This window comes from Myotis nattereri (genome assembly GCF_964212035.1).
Source record: "Myotis nattereri genome assembly, chromosome: 3".
Classification (NCBI taxonomy): domain Eukaryota; kingdom Metazoa; phylum Chordata; class Mammalia; order Chiroptera; family Vespertilionidae; genus Myotis; species Myotis nattereri.
In genome coordinates, this window is record NC_138077.1 from 35254285 (window position 1) to 35273534 (window position 19250).

Consider the following 19250-nt stretch of genomic DNA (forward strand, 5'->3'; position numbering starts at 1 on the left):
TGGACTTCATTGTGCTCAGGGCGCCAAGGATTCTTTCTTTGTGAAAGTTATTCATCCTTAGCTACAGTTCTCATAACACACTTTAGGAAAGGAATGTTAATGTTAAGAGTTAGCACATTTAAGTTAAATGATTGCTCCTGAGATATACACTGAGTGGTCAAATTATTATGACCACCTGACGTCTATAGGCAAATTAGCTATAATTTCCTGCTGAAGTTCCTAGAGGGCCAGATCATTATAAATGTCTGAATAGCACAACATACCTGAGTATCGTTGCTGATCAAGTTCATCCTATCATGTTGATGGCATATCCCACTGAAAATGACTTCTTCCAACAAGACAATGCGCCATGTCACGATGCTCATATTGTGCAGGAGTGCTTTCAAGAACATGAGGGAGACTTTACCTTGCTTAGGTGGCCCTCACAATCACCAGATCTCAATCCAATTAAGCATTTGTGGGACAAAGTTAAAAGAGCCATCAGGCAGCTGGTTCCACAACTATCAAATCTCACAGAACTGGACAGTGCTATCCATCAGGCATGATGTCAGATTCCTTGCATCACCTTTTAACATCTCGTGGAGTCATTGCCAAGAAGCATCACCGCAGTATTGAAGGCAAAAGGTGGCCCAGCGAGTACTGATGGGGTGGTCATATGTAGACCTGAAAAACCATAGATATAAATGTGAAGACATTGTTAATTATTTTTTAATTAAATCTTTATTGTTCAGATTATTATATTTGTTTCTCTTTTTTCCCCCATAGCTCAACACGGTTCCCACCCCACCCTCTGCCCTTACCCCCCTCCTCCCACTGTCCTCATCCATAGGTGTACAATTTTTGTCCAGGCTCTTCCTGCACCCCCCATACCCCTTTCCCCCTGAGAATTGTCAGTCCACTCCCTTTCTATTCTATTCACCAGTTTATTCTGTTCATCAGATTTTTTATTCACTTGATTTTTAGATTCCCTTGTTGATAGATATGTACTTGTTCATAATTTTTATCTTTACCTTTTTCTTCTTCTTCCTCTTCTTAAAGAGTACCTTTCAGTATTTCATGTAATACTGGTTTGGTGGTGATGAACTCCTTTAGCTTTTTCTTATCTGTGAAGCTCTTTATCTGACCTTCAATTCTGAATGATAGCTTTGCTGGGTAAAGTAATCTTGGTTGTAGGTTATTGCTATTCATCCGTTTGAATATTTCTTGCCACTCCCTTCTGGCCTGCATAGTTTCTGTTGAGAAATCAGCTGAAAATCTTATGAGTACTCCCTTGTAGGTAACTAACTGTTTTTCTCTTTCTGCTTTTAAGATTCTCTCTTTGTCTTTTGTCCTTGGCATTTTAATTATGATGTGTCTTGGTGTGGTCCTCTTTGGATTCCATTTGTTTGGGATTCTCTGCACTTCCTGGACTTGTAAGTCTATTTCTTTCACCAGGTAGGGAAAGTTTTCTGTCATTATTTCTTCAAATAGGTTTTCAATATCTTGCTCTCTCTCTTCTTCTGGCACCCCTATAATTCGGATGTTGGTTTGCTTGAAGTTGTCCCAGAGGCTCCTTACACCGTCTTCATATTGTTGGATTCTTTTTTCTATTTGCTTTTCTGGCTGGGTATTTTTTACTTCTTCGTATTTCAAATCTTTGACTTGATTCTTGCGATCCTCTAGTCTGCTGTTGGATCTCTGTATAATATTATTTATTTCAGTCAGTGTATGCTTAATTTCTAATTGGTCCTTTTCATATCCTTGAGGGTCTCACTAGATTTTTTGAAGGTCTCACTAGATTTATTGAGGGTCTTACTAAATTTATCGGCAGTTTCTAGAAAATTCTTGAAAAACCTTATAACCGTGGTTTTGAACTCTATATCTAGTAGTTTGCTTTCCTCCATTTCTGTCATTTGTGAGCTGTTTCTTTGTCTCCACATTTTGGCTGCTTCCCTGTGTTGATAGGGTGACTTCCTGTGCTAGGTGTCCTATAGGGTCCAGCAGCTCAGCCTCCCCAATTACCTGAGGTGGACACTCTTGGTGCACCCCTTTGTGGACTGTGTTTATAGTCTTGTTGTAGTTAAGCCTAGATTGTAGTTGGTATCACTGAGAGGAATTAACCTCCAGGCCAATTGGCTGTGAGAATCAGCTGTGTCTATGGTGGGAGAACTTCTGTGCTGGAGACACCCTTATGAGGCAAGACTCGCTTCAGTGGGGCTTTGGTGCTCACTGAGTCTGCCCCCTGAGTGTGTCCCTTATGGATCTGAGGAGTTGTAATCTGGATAGTCCCACTCTGACCAATGGGTACACTGGCACTTGGATCTCTAAGGAGGTGCTAATTTAGCCTCTGCCTAAGGCTACCCAGCAGGAGCTACAGAGAGATCTGCAGATTCCTCTTCTTTGTTTGGGATTTGGAGGTGTCCAGATGAGGACCAGCTGTGAAGCAGTGCCAGCTGCTGTGGGGCCTTGGGCCTTCTTTTGGATGTTCTGGGTCTCTAGGACCCAGCTGTAGTTTGATAGATAATTTTAGATGGCCAAGGGCCAGGTCATTCATATGCAAAAGCCTCTGTCACAGTTTGGGTGGGGTGGGATCTCATGGAATCAGCAGGGTGGGGCAAACAGCTATGGCTGATCCTCAGCCCTGCCCTAAGAGGCCCTGGTGGGTCTCAGTGTCCCGAGGTAATCGCTGCAAACACCTCTGAGAGAAAGCCGCCCTCTAATTCTTCCTGCTGCCAGACAGTGCAGTTTCTCCCCGTATGAGTCTGGGTCCCCAGAGACTAGCCTGGAACTGGAATTCAGAGTGGGAGCATGTGTCTCCTTCCTGATTGAAAAAGACAACCATGTCCTCAATTGCCAGCCCTTCCCATGTGGGCCTCCATACCTCTGCACTTCCGCACCTCCTCTGAGTCTCAGTGTACTTTTCTCTTTCCTTCTAGTTGTAGAATTTCCACTCAGCCAGCCTTCCTGTGCTTCTAGATGATGTCCGTTTTATCTTTTAGTTGTATTTTTGAAGTGATTGTGCGAGGCAGCAATTTCCAGTGTTTACCTTTGCCACCATCTTCGACATTGTTAATTATTAAGAGATTGTCAAAATTATGAATTTAGTCCAACAAACATTTGCATGGGCAAAGAAGTATTGTAAACAATTGTGGATAATAAAAATATGAATAATAATTCTTGGGAGCAGACCAAAGAGAAAAATTCTTTTGAAAATTAAAAATTAAAAAATGTTTAAAATTACAAACAGGCAGCCAGTAGCTATCAGGCTGGATGTAAAGTATATTTGAGGAAGCCACAAAGGAGTTTATTGAGGCTAGAGAGTAGCGGCTTATATCTATGTGTGAATTTGTGAGGTATTCACTTCTGCTCCTCTTTCCTCTAAAAGACTCTAAGGAAGCTACATAGGGATAGAGATTACAGAAAAATTCTTTTATTGTGGGAAAATCATATATAAATATATATATACTAGAGGCCCGGTGCACAAAAATTTGTGCACTTGGTGGGGAGAGGGGAGTCCCTCAGCCTGGCCTGTGCCCTCTCGCATTCTGGGACCCCTTGGGAGATAACGACCTGCTAGCTAAGGCCTGCTCCCGGGTGGCAGAGGGCAGGCCCAATCCCTAGGTGCAGCCCCTGGTTGGGCTCAGAGCAGGGCCGATTGGGGAGTTGGGGCACCGCCCCCTGTCATGCACAGAGCAGGGCGGATTGGGAGGTGGCAATGCCACCCTCAGTCACACTCAGGGTAGGGCAGATTGGGGGGTTGGAGCACCGCCCCCTGTCATACTCAAGGCAGGGTCGATGGGGAGGTTGCGGTGCCGCCCCCTGTCACTCACAGAGCAGGGCCCATCAGGGGGGTTGGGGCTCTGTACCCTGTCACGCACAGAGCAGGGTCGATCAAGGGGTTGGGGAGCTCCACCCTGTCATGCACAGAGTAGGGCCGATAGGGGAGTTGGGGCATCGCCCTCTATCACCCACAGAGCAGTGCCGATCAGGGGGTTGGGGCGCCACCACACTCACACTCAGGGCAGGGCCAATGGGGAGGTTATGGCCAATTACCATGTTTATCTTTCATTAGATAGGATATATATATATATATATATATATATATATATATATATATATATGTGTGTGTGTGTGTGTGTGTGTGTGTGTGTGTGTGTGTGTGTGTATGTATATATATCTATCTATCTTTGGAGGAATTGAAAATATGCTTTCATGTGATAGTTTTCTTAGTTTTTTTCTCAACACAGCAGACTGGATAACAACACAAATTCTGGATCCACACTGCCTGGATTTAAATCCTGTGTGATCTAGAGCAAGGGGCTTCCACTCTCTCTTCTTTGCCCTTCTCTATAAAACCAGGAGGACAAAATAGTAACTTGACGGTGTCGTTCCCGTGATTAAATAAATTGACATAAGCAGAGGGCACATAGTGGTACATAAATGTGCTGTTTTTCCCTAATACTATACACTTTAACTCAATTCAATGAGTCAGGGTTATCTATTATTTACAACTTGTGTTGCAACGTATGTTCCTATTTCCTTAATTTTGGTTTTCTATATCATTAAAGATATGATCCTTTTCAGGTGGAAACTGTAATATTTCTATTATGTTGGGCTTTCAAGTGCTTTAAATTACCCAGGAAACCATGAGAGAATTCCACACCTCACAGGATTGGAAATAATAATAAAGGAAGGAAAGTAAAAGAGTGCTTTGGTTCCTAAGGTATGACTGAGATGTAGATATTTTGTTTGGGGACCATATCCAGGTGATAGTTGTAGAAGATAATTGGAATGAAACATCTCACTGGTCACAATAGCTGAAGGGAGCCTTTGTAGAAATGTTAGGGAGAATGGTCTGTAGTTCTTCATTCAGCGTGTCAGAGAAGAGAACTCACAGCAGCAGGTTAAGGATAAGTTGAATTTTACTATTATTTCGAAGACTCAAGATTTGTCATATTTGGAATGGGCAAACATAATCCTTGGTTTGGTCATTAGGTCATTTCAAATTTTAATTTTGATTCCTTACAGTTTAAGATACAGCATTCATCATATATATATATATATATGAAATGAATGCTTTTAGCCAGTTTTTTTTTCAGTGAATTTATGAGACATCAATTATGAAATAGAGTAGAAAAGTAAAAATGAAATAATGGGAAAGTGTGAAGTGAGACCAAAAATATAAAGATAAGATAAAGGATGTATTATGGGAAGAAAAAAAATAAATGAGAAATGAAACTAAAATTCATGTGGGTAAAGTAATAATATTTGACATTAAAATTGAAATGATAGGTGAATTTAAACATTTTGAATGTATTATTATAAACTACCTTTCAATGGTGTCAATTATATAAAAGTTCTATTAAATGTTTTGCATTTAATGTCTTTGTGAATATTGCATTTTCTTGCCTTTTGCCTGACATTTAATTTCATGTCAGCACTACTTTTATGTGCCATTGGAGGTCTTTCATTTTTTATAATATTCCTGGTCATAAATAAAATATAAATGACATAAGCATTACCCAGTCTAGCTTTTGGTAAATTGTTTAGTTACTTTAACTTACTCAAAACTATTAATATGCATGTATGTAAATTTTTAATAAAATTTAATGTCTTAATGTCAAACTGTCATACAAATGTAATATATTGCTATAGTATTTTCATCCTGTTTTTCTTATTTAATACATTCTCTTTTATTGAAAAGGTTAACAGTTTCTAGCACTATCATACATAAGGAAAGGTCACTTATAGAAATAACTTGAATTTCCTACTTTAAAATAATGGTTTGTCACTTTTATTTTTAGACATAATTTCATTTTTGTATCAGCAGGGAGCCTAGAAGAACATTTTTGTTTAGCTTCAAATATATGAATATTTTTAATATGGCATTTAAAAGTAAGAACGAATAGCAAAATCTTGGCCAATTTGTTTCTCTTTTTTGTTGTTGTTTGAGATAATTCTTAATAGTATTGCAATCTTGATTTTGTCATCAGTTTTCAATAGGAAGGTGCACAATTCTTAGTTTTCTTACCATTAATATATTCCTATTATTTAGGAAAACATAATAATTCACTTAAACTAAGTTTTAGCCCCCAAATTAAGCATATATATATATATATATATATATATATATATATATAGTCTTATAAGGAGCATATCATGCTGTTAACTATAATGAATTTCTTTGTCTTTTGAGTTAAATTACCAATTCTCATTTTCTTCAGCTCATGGCCTAACAGTTTGAATGGTAAATTTTTAACATTTCGATCTTACCTTTGGACCTTTTGCCCAGTGTAAAACTGAGATGGTTCCTATGATACATATTTTCTTCCTAACTAAATTCTGAATGAGCATAAACATATTGTACCAACATGTACTTCTGGGCTGCTTTCCTTCCCACCAGTTAATCTCAGTATCATGATATAACAACACTTCTCTGTAATAACACTCTAAAGTCAAATGGGGATTTATGAAAATGGGGATTGTGTAAACTGAAAAACAGAGATCCGGTGCATTCATTGGGTTACTGCTCTGGGCCTGCAATAGTCTTCCTGTGTTAGTGTTTTAGGAAACACAGCGATGTGAATTTTAGAATAAAGCCCCTCCACTTTGTGGAAACCTGTTGATACTACAAAGCATAAAGATATTTTAAAAGTAACTAATAACGCACCTTTGAAAAATGTGAAAGATGGAGTGCTTAGTAGATAAAACCTTCATCTATTCCTGGAAATCCAAACGCCATAGTGAAAAAGCAGCAATTTAAGATCATTCATGCGGGCTGAAAGGATGGAAAATTGCAGTGTCTCTACTAAGCTAAGAGGTTTCTCCTGGCAGACAGCTCTCAAAGAGCCAAGTGGTGTTTGTATTGATGTGTTAACTCTTGACGCCCTCAAAGCCCTCTCAGGCCGGAGTAAACCACACATAGTAGGGAGTAGGACAGGATGGACCAAAGGGTTTCTATAGCTGAAGACAGGTCAGAAGCAGGTTGAATGTGAACAGTCGCTTTCAAGTTCTAAGCAGAGTTGTTTTGTTGTTTGTCCCCTTAGCAGTGGGAGGAAAGAGGAATGTTGCCAGTGTTGCTAAGAAGAGATCCAAAGTAGAGGCTGTGGTCTTTTCCTCACAGCAATGTTCTTGGAAGCAATTCGCCCTTATTCCACACCACAGTGCTGGGCAGCAGTGATGCCTGCCAGGGCCCTGTGGAGAGCAAACAACAGGATCCCCGAGGTCCTGGAGTCAGAGCAGCCCTTAGACATCTAAGCTTCAAGATAGGGACTTTCAGATTGAAAGGCAGAGACTCCCAGTGCTTGTGGTCACATTTGTGACATATAACTGGGGATAAATAAGCCAATAAGATCTCTGAATTTGTTAACATCCTGCCAGCTTGGGGACTTTTAAAGAGTCTGAGGGTTATAATTTTTAAAAGAATAGGTTTGGGAATTTGACAGGTCAGTTGTGATACTCCAGCGGCTTGCACTTACTAGCTGTGAGAACTCAGGGAAATGACAACCTGTAAGCCTCAGATACCTCATTTGTAAAATGGGAATAATACTAGTAAGATTATTTGATTACTAGAGGCTCAGTGCATGAATTCGTGCACTGATGGGGTCCCTCGGTGTGGCCTGCAGGGATCAGGCTGAAACCAGCAGTCCAGCACTGCCTGCGACTCCTGCTCATCCCAGCCCTGCTGCGCTTGCCACTCCGTAAGCTCACTTCCGCTCTGCTGCAGTCTCCGGGCACAGCGGCCAGCCATGAGCCCTGTGCCAGTCAGTCAGCTGAGCAGTGCTCCGGCTGTGGGAGTGCACTGACCACCAGGGGGCAGCTCCTGTGTTGAGCGTCTGCCCCCTGGTGGTCAGTGTGCATCATAGCGATCAGTCAACTGGTCAAACAGTCGAATAGTCAAAGGGTCAACCAGTCGCTTAAGCTTTTATATATATAGATGTAACATAATGTAAGTAAAGCCCAAGCATTATAGTGGATCCTGCCTCATTTTAAGGGTTCAATAAATTATCTATTAGCATGTAATTCTGGATAACATAGCATGGGAGTGCTGTTACTTTTATGTATCCAAATCTAAGTGTAAGAAATAATAAGGGAGACTCATATATTTCTCTGACTGGATAGAGGAAAGTTTCTTCCCAACATGGAAATCTGGGACTACAAAGGAAGATAACTTAGAAAAAATAGAATTAAAGGCAAACTCTTCAGCTGAGACTAAGAGCCTTATACATAAGCAAGTGATATTAGCCGAAGGCTGATGGGATTTGAGAAGACCCTGCAGATGCCTGTCTTTGCCTTGACTGCAGGGAAGTCCAGAACGGCATGAAAACTCAGTTATAGTGGCTTCCTTTTTCTGCACTATCAGAATTGTTTCCTACTCTGCTCTTCTTTATTTTATTTTTTTGTGGTTTCATTTATCTCGTGTGTGTGCATTTCTAATGTAAACCACTTCAGATACTCTGAAGGTGGAAAGGATGTAAATAATTGTAAAAGTAGATAAATATAGTACTTCTACCGATTTTACTATAAATGGAAATGATGACCACACACCCTCCCCAACCCCCAAAAAAGAGAGATACTCTAGGATCTAGGTAGAATCAAAACACCAAAAGGACCAGGAAAGGAGTCCATGCAGGAACTGGACCTGTTTGCACATCCCAAAGTAGATGTTGGTGAGACTTCAACTTGAATGATACATACTCTGAATAAAACTAAATGTTCAAAATACCTGATGAGGAAACACAGAGTATACTCTATTGTTTTAGTTCATTTAAATTAATTATTCTGTTTGCCAAATCATAAATTAAAATACATCATCTAATACTGAAAAACATTACCATAAATACAGGAACCCAGGTGGGCCCAATTAACGATTCACTTAGAGTGCGTTATACACAGTAATTGCAATTGCACACAGGTACCTAAAGAAAGGCGGCCCACTCAGGGAACTGGCCAGGTGGTCATACATATGCAAGCAATATAAAACAAATTTACACAAACCTGCTGGATTTCATCAAATAATTTTCCCTCAAATGGTTTTTGACTGCATTTTGCAATTTATAGCTCATTAATTTGGCATGCTATAAGGGTACCCTTTTACATATCATTTAGAATCAAGGTAACTCAGGCCCCAGAGTAAAGTGAGTTTTACACTTTCCAACTTTATTATCTGCTAAATTCAATGTGCTATTGAATTTAAGAGTAGGCTTTGTCTAATTTTTTTCTAAAAATGAAACACAAATAATAGGTTCCCTTTACTTTATATACACTCTAATTTCAATTAGTGAAGCATGAACAACAAATAATTATTGTCATTTCTTGTATGCAGTTGACACACAGCATTGCAATTAAATAAGAAAGTCTTAATGCATTTACAGACACTATAGCAATTGCCAGGGCCATTTCACAAAACCAGATGGAAAAAAATCTCATTATACAGGAAAATTAAGTCGGGCAATAGAGTCTTCTGAATTACTGTTTTTATAGTTTTATCTTTTGCCCTGCTTTCAAATTGAGGCCATTAAAGCTTTCAACAACAGAAATGGATTCCAGAAATATGGGCTTTATTTGTACAAACTAGGTTCATACTGAAAAATGTATGTCAACCCTTTTTAGGCTATAAGGAATAGTCAAATTTAGATTTAAAAATTCCTCTGGGCATTCATATAGTTCACTGGTACAGCATCTAAAGTACCATGCACGAAGGTGCATAATGAATACCTTTTGATGATGCACTGACATTTCTAAGAAAGCATTTGCCTCAACTCAATTGGCTCAAACCAGCAAATGAGTTGACATTCAAAGCTTTAGGAAATGGTATATGAATATTTTTTCCCATAGTACAATAAATATTCAATCATAGAACTGTCATAGGAAATTGAGAACCTGCCTTCTGTTTTAAAGTTAATCTACCAGATCCATTTATTTATTTAACTTATAAAATGAATTGTTCTAGTAGGAAAGTCTTTAGATGTATTTCTAATTCTAATAAGTTCTACACTGTTTGAGTTAAAATACTATTGGTATCATCATAGTCAATAAATCAAGTCAACCACTTATGACAAACATGTCTTTCTACAACAAACATTTATAACTCATAATTATCATTAATTCCTAGAACTATTAAACTGAACTCTTCAGCATTATGGAAAAGCTTTTTTTTGGTTATTGTTGTTTTGTTTTCTGGAATTAGACTAACAAGAAATTGAACTCTGCAACAAAAATATATAGAATTGGTGGTAGTAAGTCAAATGCAATAATAACATTGTATATAACACTAGAGGCCTGGTGCACAAAATTCTTGCATGGGGGCGGGGATTACCTCAGCCCGGCCTGCATCCTCTTGCAATCCAGGAGCACTGTCTCCTAACCGCTTGCCTGCCTGCTCACCCCTAACCATTCACCTGCCTGCCTCATTACCCCTAACCACTCTACCTGCCTGCCTGATCACCCCTAACCATTCACCTGCTTACCTGATCACCCCTAACCACCTCTGCCTTGGCCCCCGCTGCCTCAGCTTCATCCAGAATGACATCCGGAAGGTCGTTCAGCTGTCTGGTCTACTTAGCATCTTATACTTTTATTATTATAGATTAGCCAGACTTTCCTTTCGTCTATCTGAACCTTAGCTAATGATTAATAGATATTTCCCACTCTTAAAAGTGCTTGAGTACACCACTGCATTTCCCATTATCTCCAGGTCTTGTTATTGAAACTTAAGTCTCCTAGTCATAATTTGATTTATTCAAAGCTATACTTTAAAACTGTAAGCTCCAGCCTGTCTGGAGTGGCTCGTTATGAACTGGGAGTTCACGGTTCGATTCCTGTCAGGGCATATGACTGGGTTGCAGTCTTGATCCCCAGTGTATGGTGTTCAAGAGGCAGCCAATCAATGATTCTCTCTTAACCATGAATGTCTCTGTCTCTTTCTCCCTCTCCCTTCCTCTCTGAAATAAATAAAAATATATTTTAAAAAATAAAAATTGTAAGCCCCATGTATTTCCGATTTCTTAAACTCTATAAAATTCTGGAATGATCCTTTATTAGTGAATCAATTAAATGTGTTAGATGCTGTTATAAGCACCTTCAATAATTTATGTCATTATTTCCATTTTACAAATGTGGAATCTAAGCATAAAGATATTAAATAACTGGTATATATTCTGTAGCAGAGCAAGAATTCCAATTAGGTAGTCTGACTATAGAGTACACTAATTTAGAGATTGATAAGACCAGGTTATTACATAACAAACTTCCTTATTATAATTGCTGAGCAAGAAAATAATAGTACTATGATTATATTTTTAAATAGCATTAGTAATATATAACATGTTAAAATTTTTTTGTAAGATGTATTTACCATCTAAAATATTTGCTACCCATTGTGTTAGGCTGTTCTGCAACAGCTAGAGATTGTACTTCACAAATTAAAATGTTAGCTTTTTTCAGTATTCAGCTTTTGTTTTTGTATAATTTATATTGTTTCACACAGTAAAAATAGTGAAAAAAGGCATTCAAAGTATCAATTTATTTTTAAATGAATCATATGCTCAGTAAGAATACAAAGTTTTTTTATTATTGATTTATGCCTATAATAGCTTAGAAAAACAAATGTCTTTTAGTTCAATTAGTATCTGCTTTTTTCCTTATAAAGGGATAAGTGTAAGTAGTCTTTCCTTATTCATGATTTTGCTTACCTGTCATCAACTGTGATCTGAAAATATTAAAAATTTCAGAAATAAACAATTCATGAGTTTTAAACTGTGTGGCTTTCTGAGTGGAGTGGTGAAATCTGATGGCTGTCTGTTTTTGTCCTTCCTGAGAGTGAATCTTCCCTTTGTCCAGGCTCCCCAAGCTGTAGGTGCTCCCCTCCTGTTAGTCACTTTGTAGCTGTCTCAGTAATCAGATGGCCTGTCCTGGCATTGCAGTGCTTGTGTTCAAGTAACCTTTATTTTCCATAGCAATGGCTCCAAAGTGCAAGAGTAGTGATGCAGCAAGTTGCATATACCAAATAGAAGGTGTCAACGGCTTCCTTTAAGTGAAATTATGAAAGTTCTTGACTTAAGGAAAGAAAAAAATTGAAACTGCTGAAGTTGCTAAAATCCACATTAAGAATGAATATTCTATTCGTGACATTGTGAAGAAGGAAAAAGAAATCTGTGCTAGTTTTTCCATTGTACCTCAAAACTGCAAAAGTAATGACCACAGTGAATGATAAGTACTTAGTTAAGATGGAAAAGGCACTAAATGTGTGGATGAAAATGTTTTGGGAAATTTGTCAGAAATTAAATTTTTGAGAGACAGATGACATTCACATATCTTTTATTACAATATATTGTTATAATTATTCTGTAAGCATTAGTTGTTGTTAATCTCCTACTGTGGCAATTTATAAATCAAAGTTTATCATAGGAATGAAGACTATACACACACACACACCGAGTGGCCAGATTATTATGAACACCTGACGTTTGTAGGCAAGCTAGCTATAATTTTGTGCTGAAGTTGCTAGAGGGCCAGACCATTATAAACAGGGAAACAGGTTGTTTACTACGACAGTAGAGTGATTTTTTTCTGAAGATATGGGTAAACATGTGATTTAACAGCCTTTGAACGTGAGATATATATACTGATTGGCCAGGTTATTATGACCACCCCATTGTTACTTCCTTGGGCCTACTTTTGCCTTCAATATTACGGCGATTCTTCTTGGCATTGACTCCACGAGATGTTGAAAGGTGATGTGAGGAATCTGACACCATGCCTGATGAATAGCACTGTCCAGTTCTGTGAGATTTGATGGTTGTGGAACCAGCTGCCCGATGGCTCTTTTAACTTCATTTCACAAATGCCCTATTGGATTGAGATCTGGTGATTGTGGGGGCCACCTAAGCAAGGTAAAGTCTCCCTCATGTTCTTAAAACCACTCCTGCACAATATGAGCACCGTGGCATGGTGCATTGTCTTGTTGGAAGAAGCCATCTCCATTGGGATACGCCAACAACATGATAGGATGAACTTGATCAGCACGATACTTAGGTATGTTGTATTATTCAGACATTATTCCTCATGAAGTAAAGGGCCCAAATCATGCCAGGGGAACATGCTCCAAACCATAACACTGCCCCCACCAGCTTGAAGGATTATACTCATGCATGTGGGGTGCATGCTTTCATGCTGTTTTCGCCAAGTTCTCACTCTGCCATCTGCATGATGCTACTGGAAACTTGATTCATCAGATCACATGACTTTTTTCCAGTGCTTGACTGTCCAATCCTTGTGTTCCTGTGCGAATTGAAGACGTTTTATCTTGGTAACTGCAGACAACAATGGTGTTCGAACAGGCCTTTGGCTGTTTTGCTGATACTTGCTCCATGGTTACAATCACCAACAATCATCCCATGTTCAAAGGCTGTTAAATCGCGTTGTTTACCCATATCTTAAAAAAAAAAAAGTCACTTCTACTGTCATGGTAAACAATCCTCTTCCCTATTTATAATGGTCTGGCCCTCTAGCAACTTCAGTGCGAAATTATGACTAATTTGCCTAAAAACGTTAGGTGGTCATAATAATCTGGCCACTCAATGTATATATGGTATTATACTATCTGAGGTTTCAAGTATCCATGGGGTGTCTTGGAACTACTCTCTGTAAATAAGGGGGAACTATTCTCTATAAAAAGTAAATGTTTTAGTATATTGAATTTCAAAAACAATTCAGCCCTTGGCGTGGGTCTGGGTGGGAAGGAATCCAACCTAAATGAATAAGATGTGTTGAAAACATGGAGAATATTATTGTTCAACTTTTCCTAAAAATTGCTCTTTATAGAAAAGACCAGTGGCATAATATAGACTCTAAGGATGTTATGGATATTCTTATTTAAAGAAATGCCACAAGTTTCTATGACCTGCCCTATGCCAAAGTACTTGTCTTTTAGAGAAAGATTCATGGGGTAGATTCAAAATCTTTTTTTAAATTACTCATGTGGAGTAGCTATAAAGTACTATGACAGTATAAATTAAATGAATCTTGTGAGTCAGTAATAGAAAATATATGGTCAAATGGCATAATATATGATATTTAAGACATGCTGATTTTGCTGAAGATTTCTTTTTATAATATTTTCATTACAGTTGGGAATTAAAATGTTCTGGTAAAAGAAATGTGATATGTCCTTTACCATTCTCGCAGGACATAGGTATTTTAAAGAACGCTACATTCTTTGTGGGACTTATGGAATAATTTGTTCTCACTCAAAATTGGATATGTTAATAAAGTTTTATTTGCTTAGTAGTTTATCACTCAGTTTTATTTTTAGATGGATTGATGGATTAAATGAAACAAAACTGTGAGGGCAGAGATTTATAATTTTGCAAGAGCTATCCTATTTTCCTTAAAAGCAAGACAATTTGAAACAAATGTGGATATGTATTTTTAAACTAATAAGTAGTTAAAATACTTTATTGTACATGTTATCACATACTTATTTCCTTGGTAATTTTCCTGAAATACTTGGATTTTGTTACATCAAGTGGCTCCATTCACCTTTGATTCAGATGCTGCTCTCCTGGAAGATAGAATTTAGTGAAAATTTACAAATGCATAATGAGTTCAAAGTGGTAGTAAGGATGTCAGGTAGATATCCATCATAATGAGGAGTTAATATCTGTATCTGCATTACATTCTAATTGATGGCTCTGTCTGATATTTGAAAAGTGTTAAATTGCTGATGTACATGTGATGGAATGCCTATTGTCAGGCTAGAAATGAAAACTCTACCTCATCACTGCAGTTGTTTTCTGAGTGATTTGTAGAGAAGTGACTTTGAATGGTCATATTAGAGGTCAGAATTAGAGATCTCACATTTTAGTAGTAACTCCTATGTGTCAAGTCTTCCTTCAACATAAACTATGTTCTGTAATTCAATTTTTGAAAAAGCTTTAAGAGAAAGAGACTTGAGTCATTAAAGTTAGAGGAAAAAATCTAGAAAGCCACAGCGGGACTGTGTTTAAGTAAATTAATCAATAATACATGAACTGAGTGATTAAAGAAATAATATCATAATATCATGTCAAGATAACAGGAATTTATTGATGTTTAAGCCAAACAGGAAAAAAAAAAAAAAAAGAATGACTAGTGCTAGGAAATTGCAGTATTTTATAATGTATGTTTAAATAAGTTGAATTGTGGAATATTCAAAAATTTACCACCAACTTTTCCATCTCACATTTTTATAAAACTGCAGTTACCTTAAGATTAATATATATATACTACTATATATGTATGTGTGTGAGTGTACATGAATGTCATGCAACCTCTTCCTTTTCTCTACAATATCTTGCAGAATTATATAATTTCTTCTGCATTATTGTACTAATTTTTATTTCTTTCCAGCGATCTTTGGCAGTCCTCCCTTCTCTAATACTAGAAATGTCCCTTCTGACCCATGCAGCATTCAATGGATGTGTTAGGTTCACTGTCTCAATTAATTCTAATGACAACACGTTGAGATTTGTATTATTATCACATACATTTCACAAAGGAATACCCTGTGTTGCAAAGACGTTAAACCTTTTGGCCAAGATCACCTTCCCTAGCTTTTCTCTAAATGTCTGGCTCATGTGCTGCATCTTTAGCCACAGCATGCTACTCTGGTCTTTTCAGGGGTTCCACACACTGTGCATTCTCATTATTCTGCCTGCTTATAGATTTCCCTCTGCCAGAATGCCCTCCTCTCTTTTGTCACACGTACCTTCGAGGTCACTTGGGAAATCCTTTCTCAGCTTCTCTGTAGAATCAATCACCCCTGATTCTCCCATTTTGCATATTTTGACTTATTTGTTTATGTATTTGTTTCTCTGGGTGTAGTGTTCCTTTCTTGAGTAATAGGGACCTGTCACACTACCTGACATGCCTTAGATTTTCATCTTTATTGACTCAATTCTAGGTAAGTGGAAATCCTAGTTTATAGGGTAGTAGAATGAAAATCTAGCCAGGATTACAATGTTTATTTTGTAAAGTTTAATATTTAATTACATTTGGATTTTTTTTAAACATTCAGGATATTTTAATTCATGAGCTCCTGCCAGCCAGGATTGGAGCTGTGTATACACATAATTCTGTGCATGATGCCACTCCCTTTTATATAAACCTTGTTTGTATCTTTTTCATTAGAGTTTATTTGTCAACCACTGGCTATTAGGCAATTGGATAATCAGTTGTCAGGTGAGCTCTGTTCTTTATCCACAGTGGAGCACATAGAATAATCATAAAACATAGTGAGAGATCTTAGATTCCAGCTGGGATGACATACCTAATACACAGAAAATTTTGTTTTAAATTCTCTTAATCTGCAACCATAACACACAAGTGGGTTACTGAATACAGACTGAAGACCACTTGTAGTTAATTAGCCTAGTTATCCTAATACCTCTCTGCAGGATACTACAAACTGTCATCCAAGACTGTGTAGGGAGGAAAACCTCCATCTGCCATTTCTGTAGCAAGGTTATGAAACCAAACTCTCCAAGGCTATCAGAGGGTGTTCGTTTGTTTGTTTTGGGGGGAATAGGTGCCATCCCAGACATTTATTTAAATTTCAATGAGTGAGGCCAATTCATGTCACTAATTACATAACTCCATGGAATACCATGGTCTTCTGTAGTAACCTTAAAATTCTCTAATCCTTTTGATTACTCATGACTATGTGATGTACTGTATCTTGCTTCTTGTATTTCTATAGAGTTGCTATATAGGCAGAGCAATTTCATTTAATATTAGCTTTGTCAATGCAAATCATTCAGGAATCTTTTTTTTTTTCTTTCCCCTTCACCTACCAAATAGCTTCTGCCCTTGTTTTTTTTTTCTTCTTAATAATGATTTTGAAAATGAGTAAGCATAAATATTTCCTTCATTGAATACATTACCCTCATGCAACTGTGTTATTCTCTTGAGCTTCAAAGGTAAATTTGTGTGTGTGTGTGTGTGTATTTTGTGTTCTCATAAGTTTTTCTACCAAGTACCATATACTTTTATTTTTAATAGTAGAGGCCCGGTGCACAAAAATTTGTGGACTCGGGGGGCATCCCTCAGCCCAGCCTGCCCCCTCTAACAGTCTGGGAGCCCTCACAGGATGTCCTACTGATGTCCCTGTGGGGAGCGTGCCTAAGCCACAGTCTGGCCTCTCTCTGTGGAAGACAACTGGCCAATCAGGTATATAGATACTTTCTGAAGGCAGCACAGACCCCTTCCTTATTTCTTTCCTCTGTGGTTGGAGAACAGGGGACTAAAAGGTGGAGACAGAACTGTGGCCGGGCCTGGGGCTCTTGTAGGCAGCAGAAAGAAGGAGCGGGCTGGGGAAGTCTAGACACGGTTTTCTTCAATTGTCCTCCCTTCCTCCGGGCCCCTCACTCTGTTCTTTCCTTGTCATGGTGGACGCTTGGGCCTCGGACTGACAGGAGCCCAGCGATGGTGGAGTTCAGCCCCCTCACTTCTCAGCTGAACATACAACCGCCTCGCATTCCAAGTGGAGCTGTTTTCAAGTGGCTAAAGTGCTGGCAATTCATGCCTCCCGGCCTTTCCCCTCTCAGGTTTCCTCCTTGGGTCAGTTGCAAATTTCACTGAGACACCGAAGCAACTCTGCCCTGGTACTTCTGCACCGGCCCCTGCCTGGGCCTGGCCAGGCACTCTTCCTTGAGGTATCTGGGTCCACAGTCTGAGCTCAGGGAGGTCACCCAGAGCCCATTCCCCTGGACAGGTCGCACATGGGGGCCTGGATGGCCATTCGTGCTGTTCCACCCTGCCTGCAGTATGCAAATTAGCCACCATCTTTGTTGGTGGTTAATTTGCATATCACTCTGATCAGCCAATGGCGGGCATAGTGAAGGTATGGTCAATTACCATGTTTGTCTATTATTAGTGTAGATAATATCTTCTTTTCCTATAGTAACATCAATAGCAAAACATAATTAACTTATATGTGATTTTTCCTTGGGGACAATGCATTTCTATGGATAATCACTAAAATTTTATGGACACATAATACAGTTTATTGTTTTATTTTTACCATGGGGTTTTTTTTATTGTTTATTTTAAGACGCAATACCTCTCTTGTTTTCACAGGTAAGAAGATGGCCTATCAAAAAGTCAATGCAGATCAAAGAGCTCCAGGACATTCACAGTACTTGGACAATGATGACCTTCAAGCCACTGCCCTTGACTTAGAGTGGGACATGGAAAAGGAACTGGAGGAGCCTGGTTTTGACCAGTTTCACCTAGATAGTGCAGAGAATCAGAACCTGGAGAGTTCAGAGACTGCAGACCTCAATCTTGATTCCATTCAACCAGCAACTTCACCCAAAGGCAGGTTTCAGCGACTTCAAGAAGAGTCTGACTATGCTACCCGCTATACAAGATCTGCACCAAAGAGCAACCACTGCACCTTTTGCCGCCTTTTAAAAATACTTTGTACAGCCATCATTTTGTTTATTTTTGGAATTTTGATAGGCTATTATGCACATAAAAATTGCCCTTCAAATGCTACATCTTCAGGAACACTTGATCATCAGTTATATCAAGAGATTCTCAAGACAATCCAAGCAGAAGATATTAAGAAGACTTTCAGGTAGGAAAAAAGAAATGGATGTTGGTGGGGAGGCATTTTCTGGAAAGATGTTTTAGGGATTACTGAACAGGTGATTTTTCCATGGTGTAAGATTAACCTTGTAAGCTGAGAGCTATAACTTACTGGAACATTTTTCACAGAAGGGGAGGTCTACATTTTCAGACTTATGATATTGTAATATAAATTAATGATGCTGCTTTATGAATTGATAATAAGAATTGTGGGTACTATGAAGACTAACAGACTTGAGCTAGTGCATTTTTCCATCTTGGGAAGTCCAGGTATGCCAAATGGAGATGCAAAGACTGCTGGATGTACATGTAATAAGAACTAAGACATTAACCATATGATTGAATTTTAATGACCCCAGAATAAAATAAACCTGTTTTTTGGAGCAGAAGTAACTGCCTCTTATGGTCAGGAGCACTGGTAGTATTTGGTCTTCTACATCCCTGAGCTTTCCAATGAGCATATTTTTATTGAAACACATTGGGTTCAGGCAATTCCAAAAACTCATCGTCCTCTTTAAGGTAAGTTGCCATTTAACTTGTCTTGCATAATATGTTGATTATGGCTATGTTATCTCCATACTGGATCCTATCATAGGAATTAGTTTTATTTAAATTGTAGAGATGGATTTCTCCCCTCTGTA

The 19250-nt window shown here is 38.4% G+C and overlaps 1 protein-coding gene across 2 annotated transcripts in view; it reads left to right on the forward strand.

Annotated features, from left to right (window-relative positions):
- Positions 1-19250, forward strand: part of NLGN1 (neuroligin 1) — a gene marked incomplete at its 3' end in the record, with an annotated part of 2013512 nt that overhangs the window by 1371134 nt on the left and 623128 nt on the right. For both annotated transcript variants that reach the window (XM_081087461.1, XM_081087460.1), the window contains exon 2: positions 18097-18598. In XM_081087461.1, coding sequence (XP_080943587.1) covers positions 18097-18598 — 502 coding nt within the window. The remainder of the gene's footprint in view (positions 1-18096; positions 18599-19250) is intronic.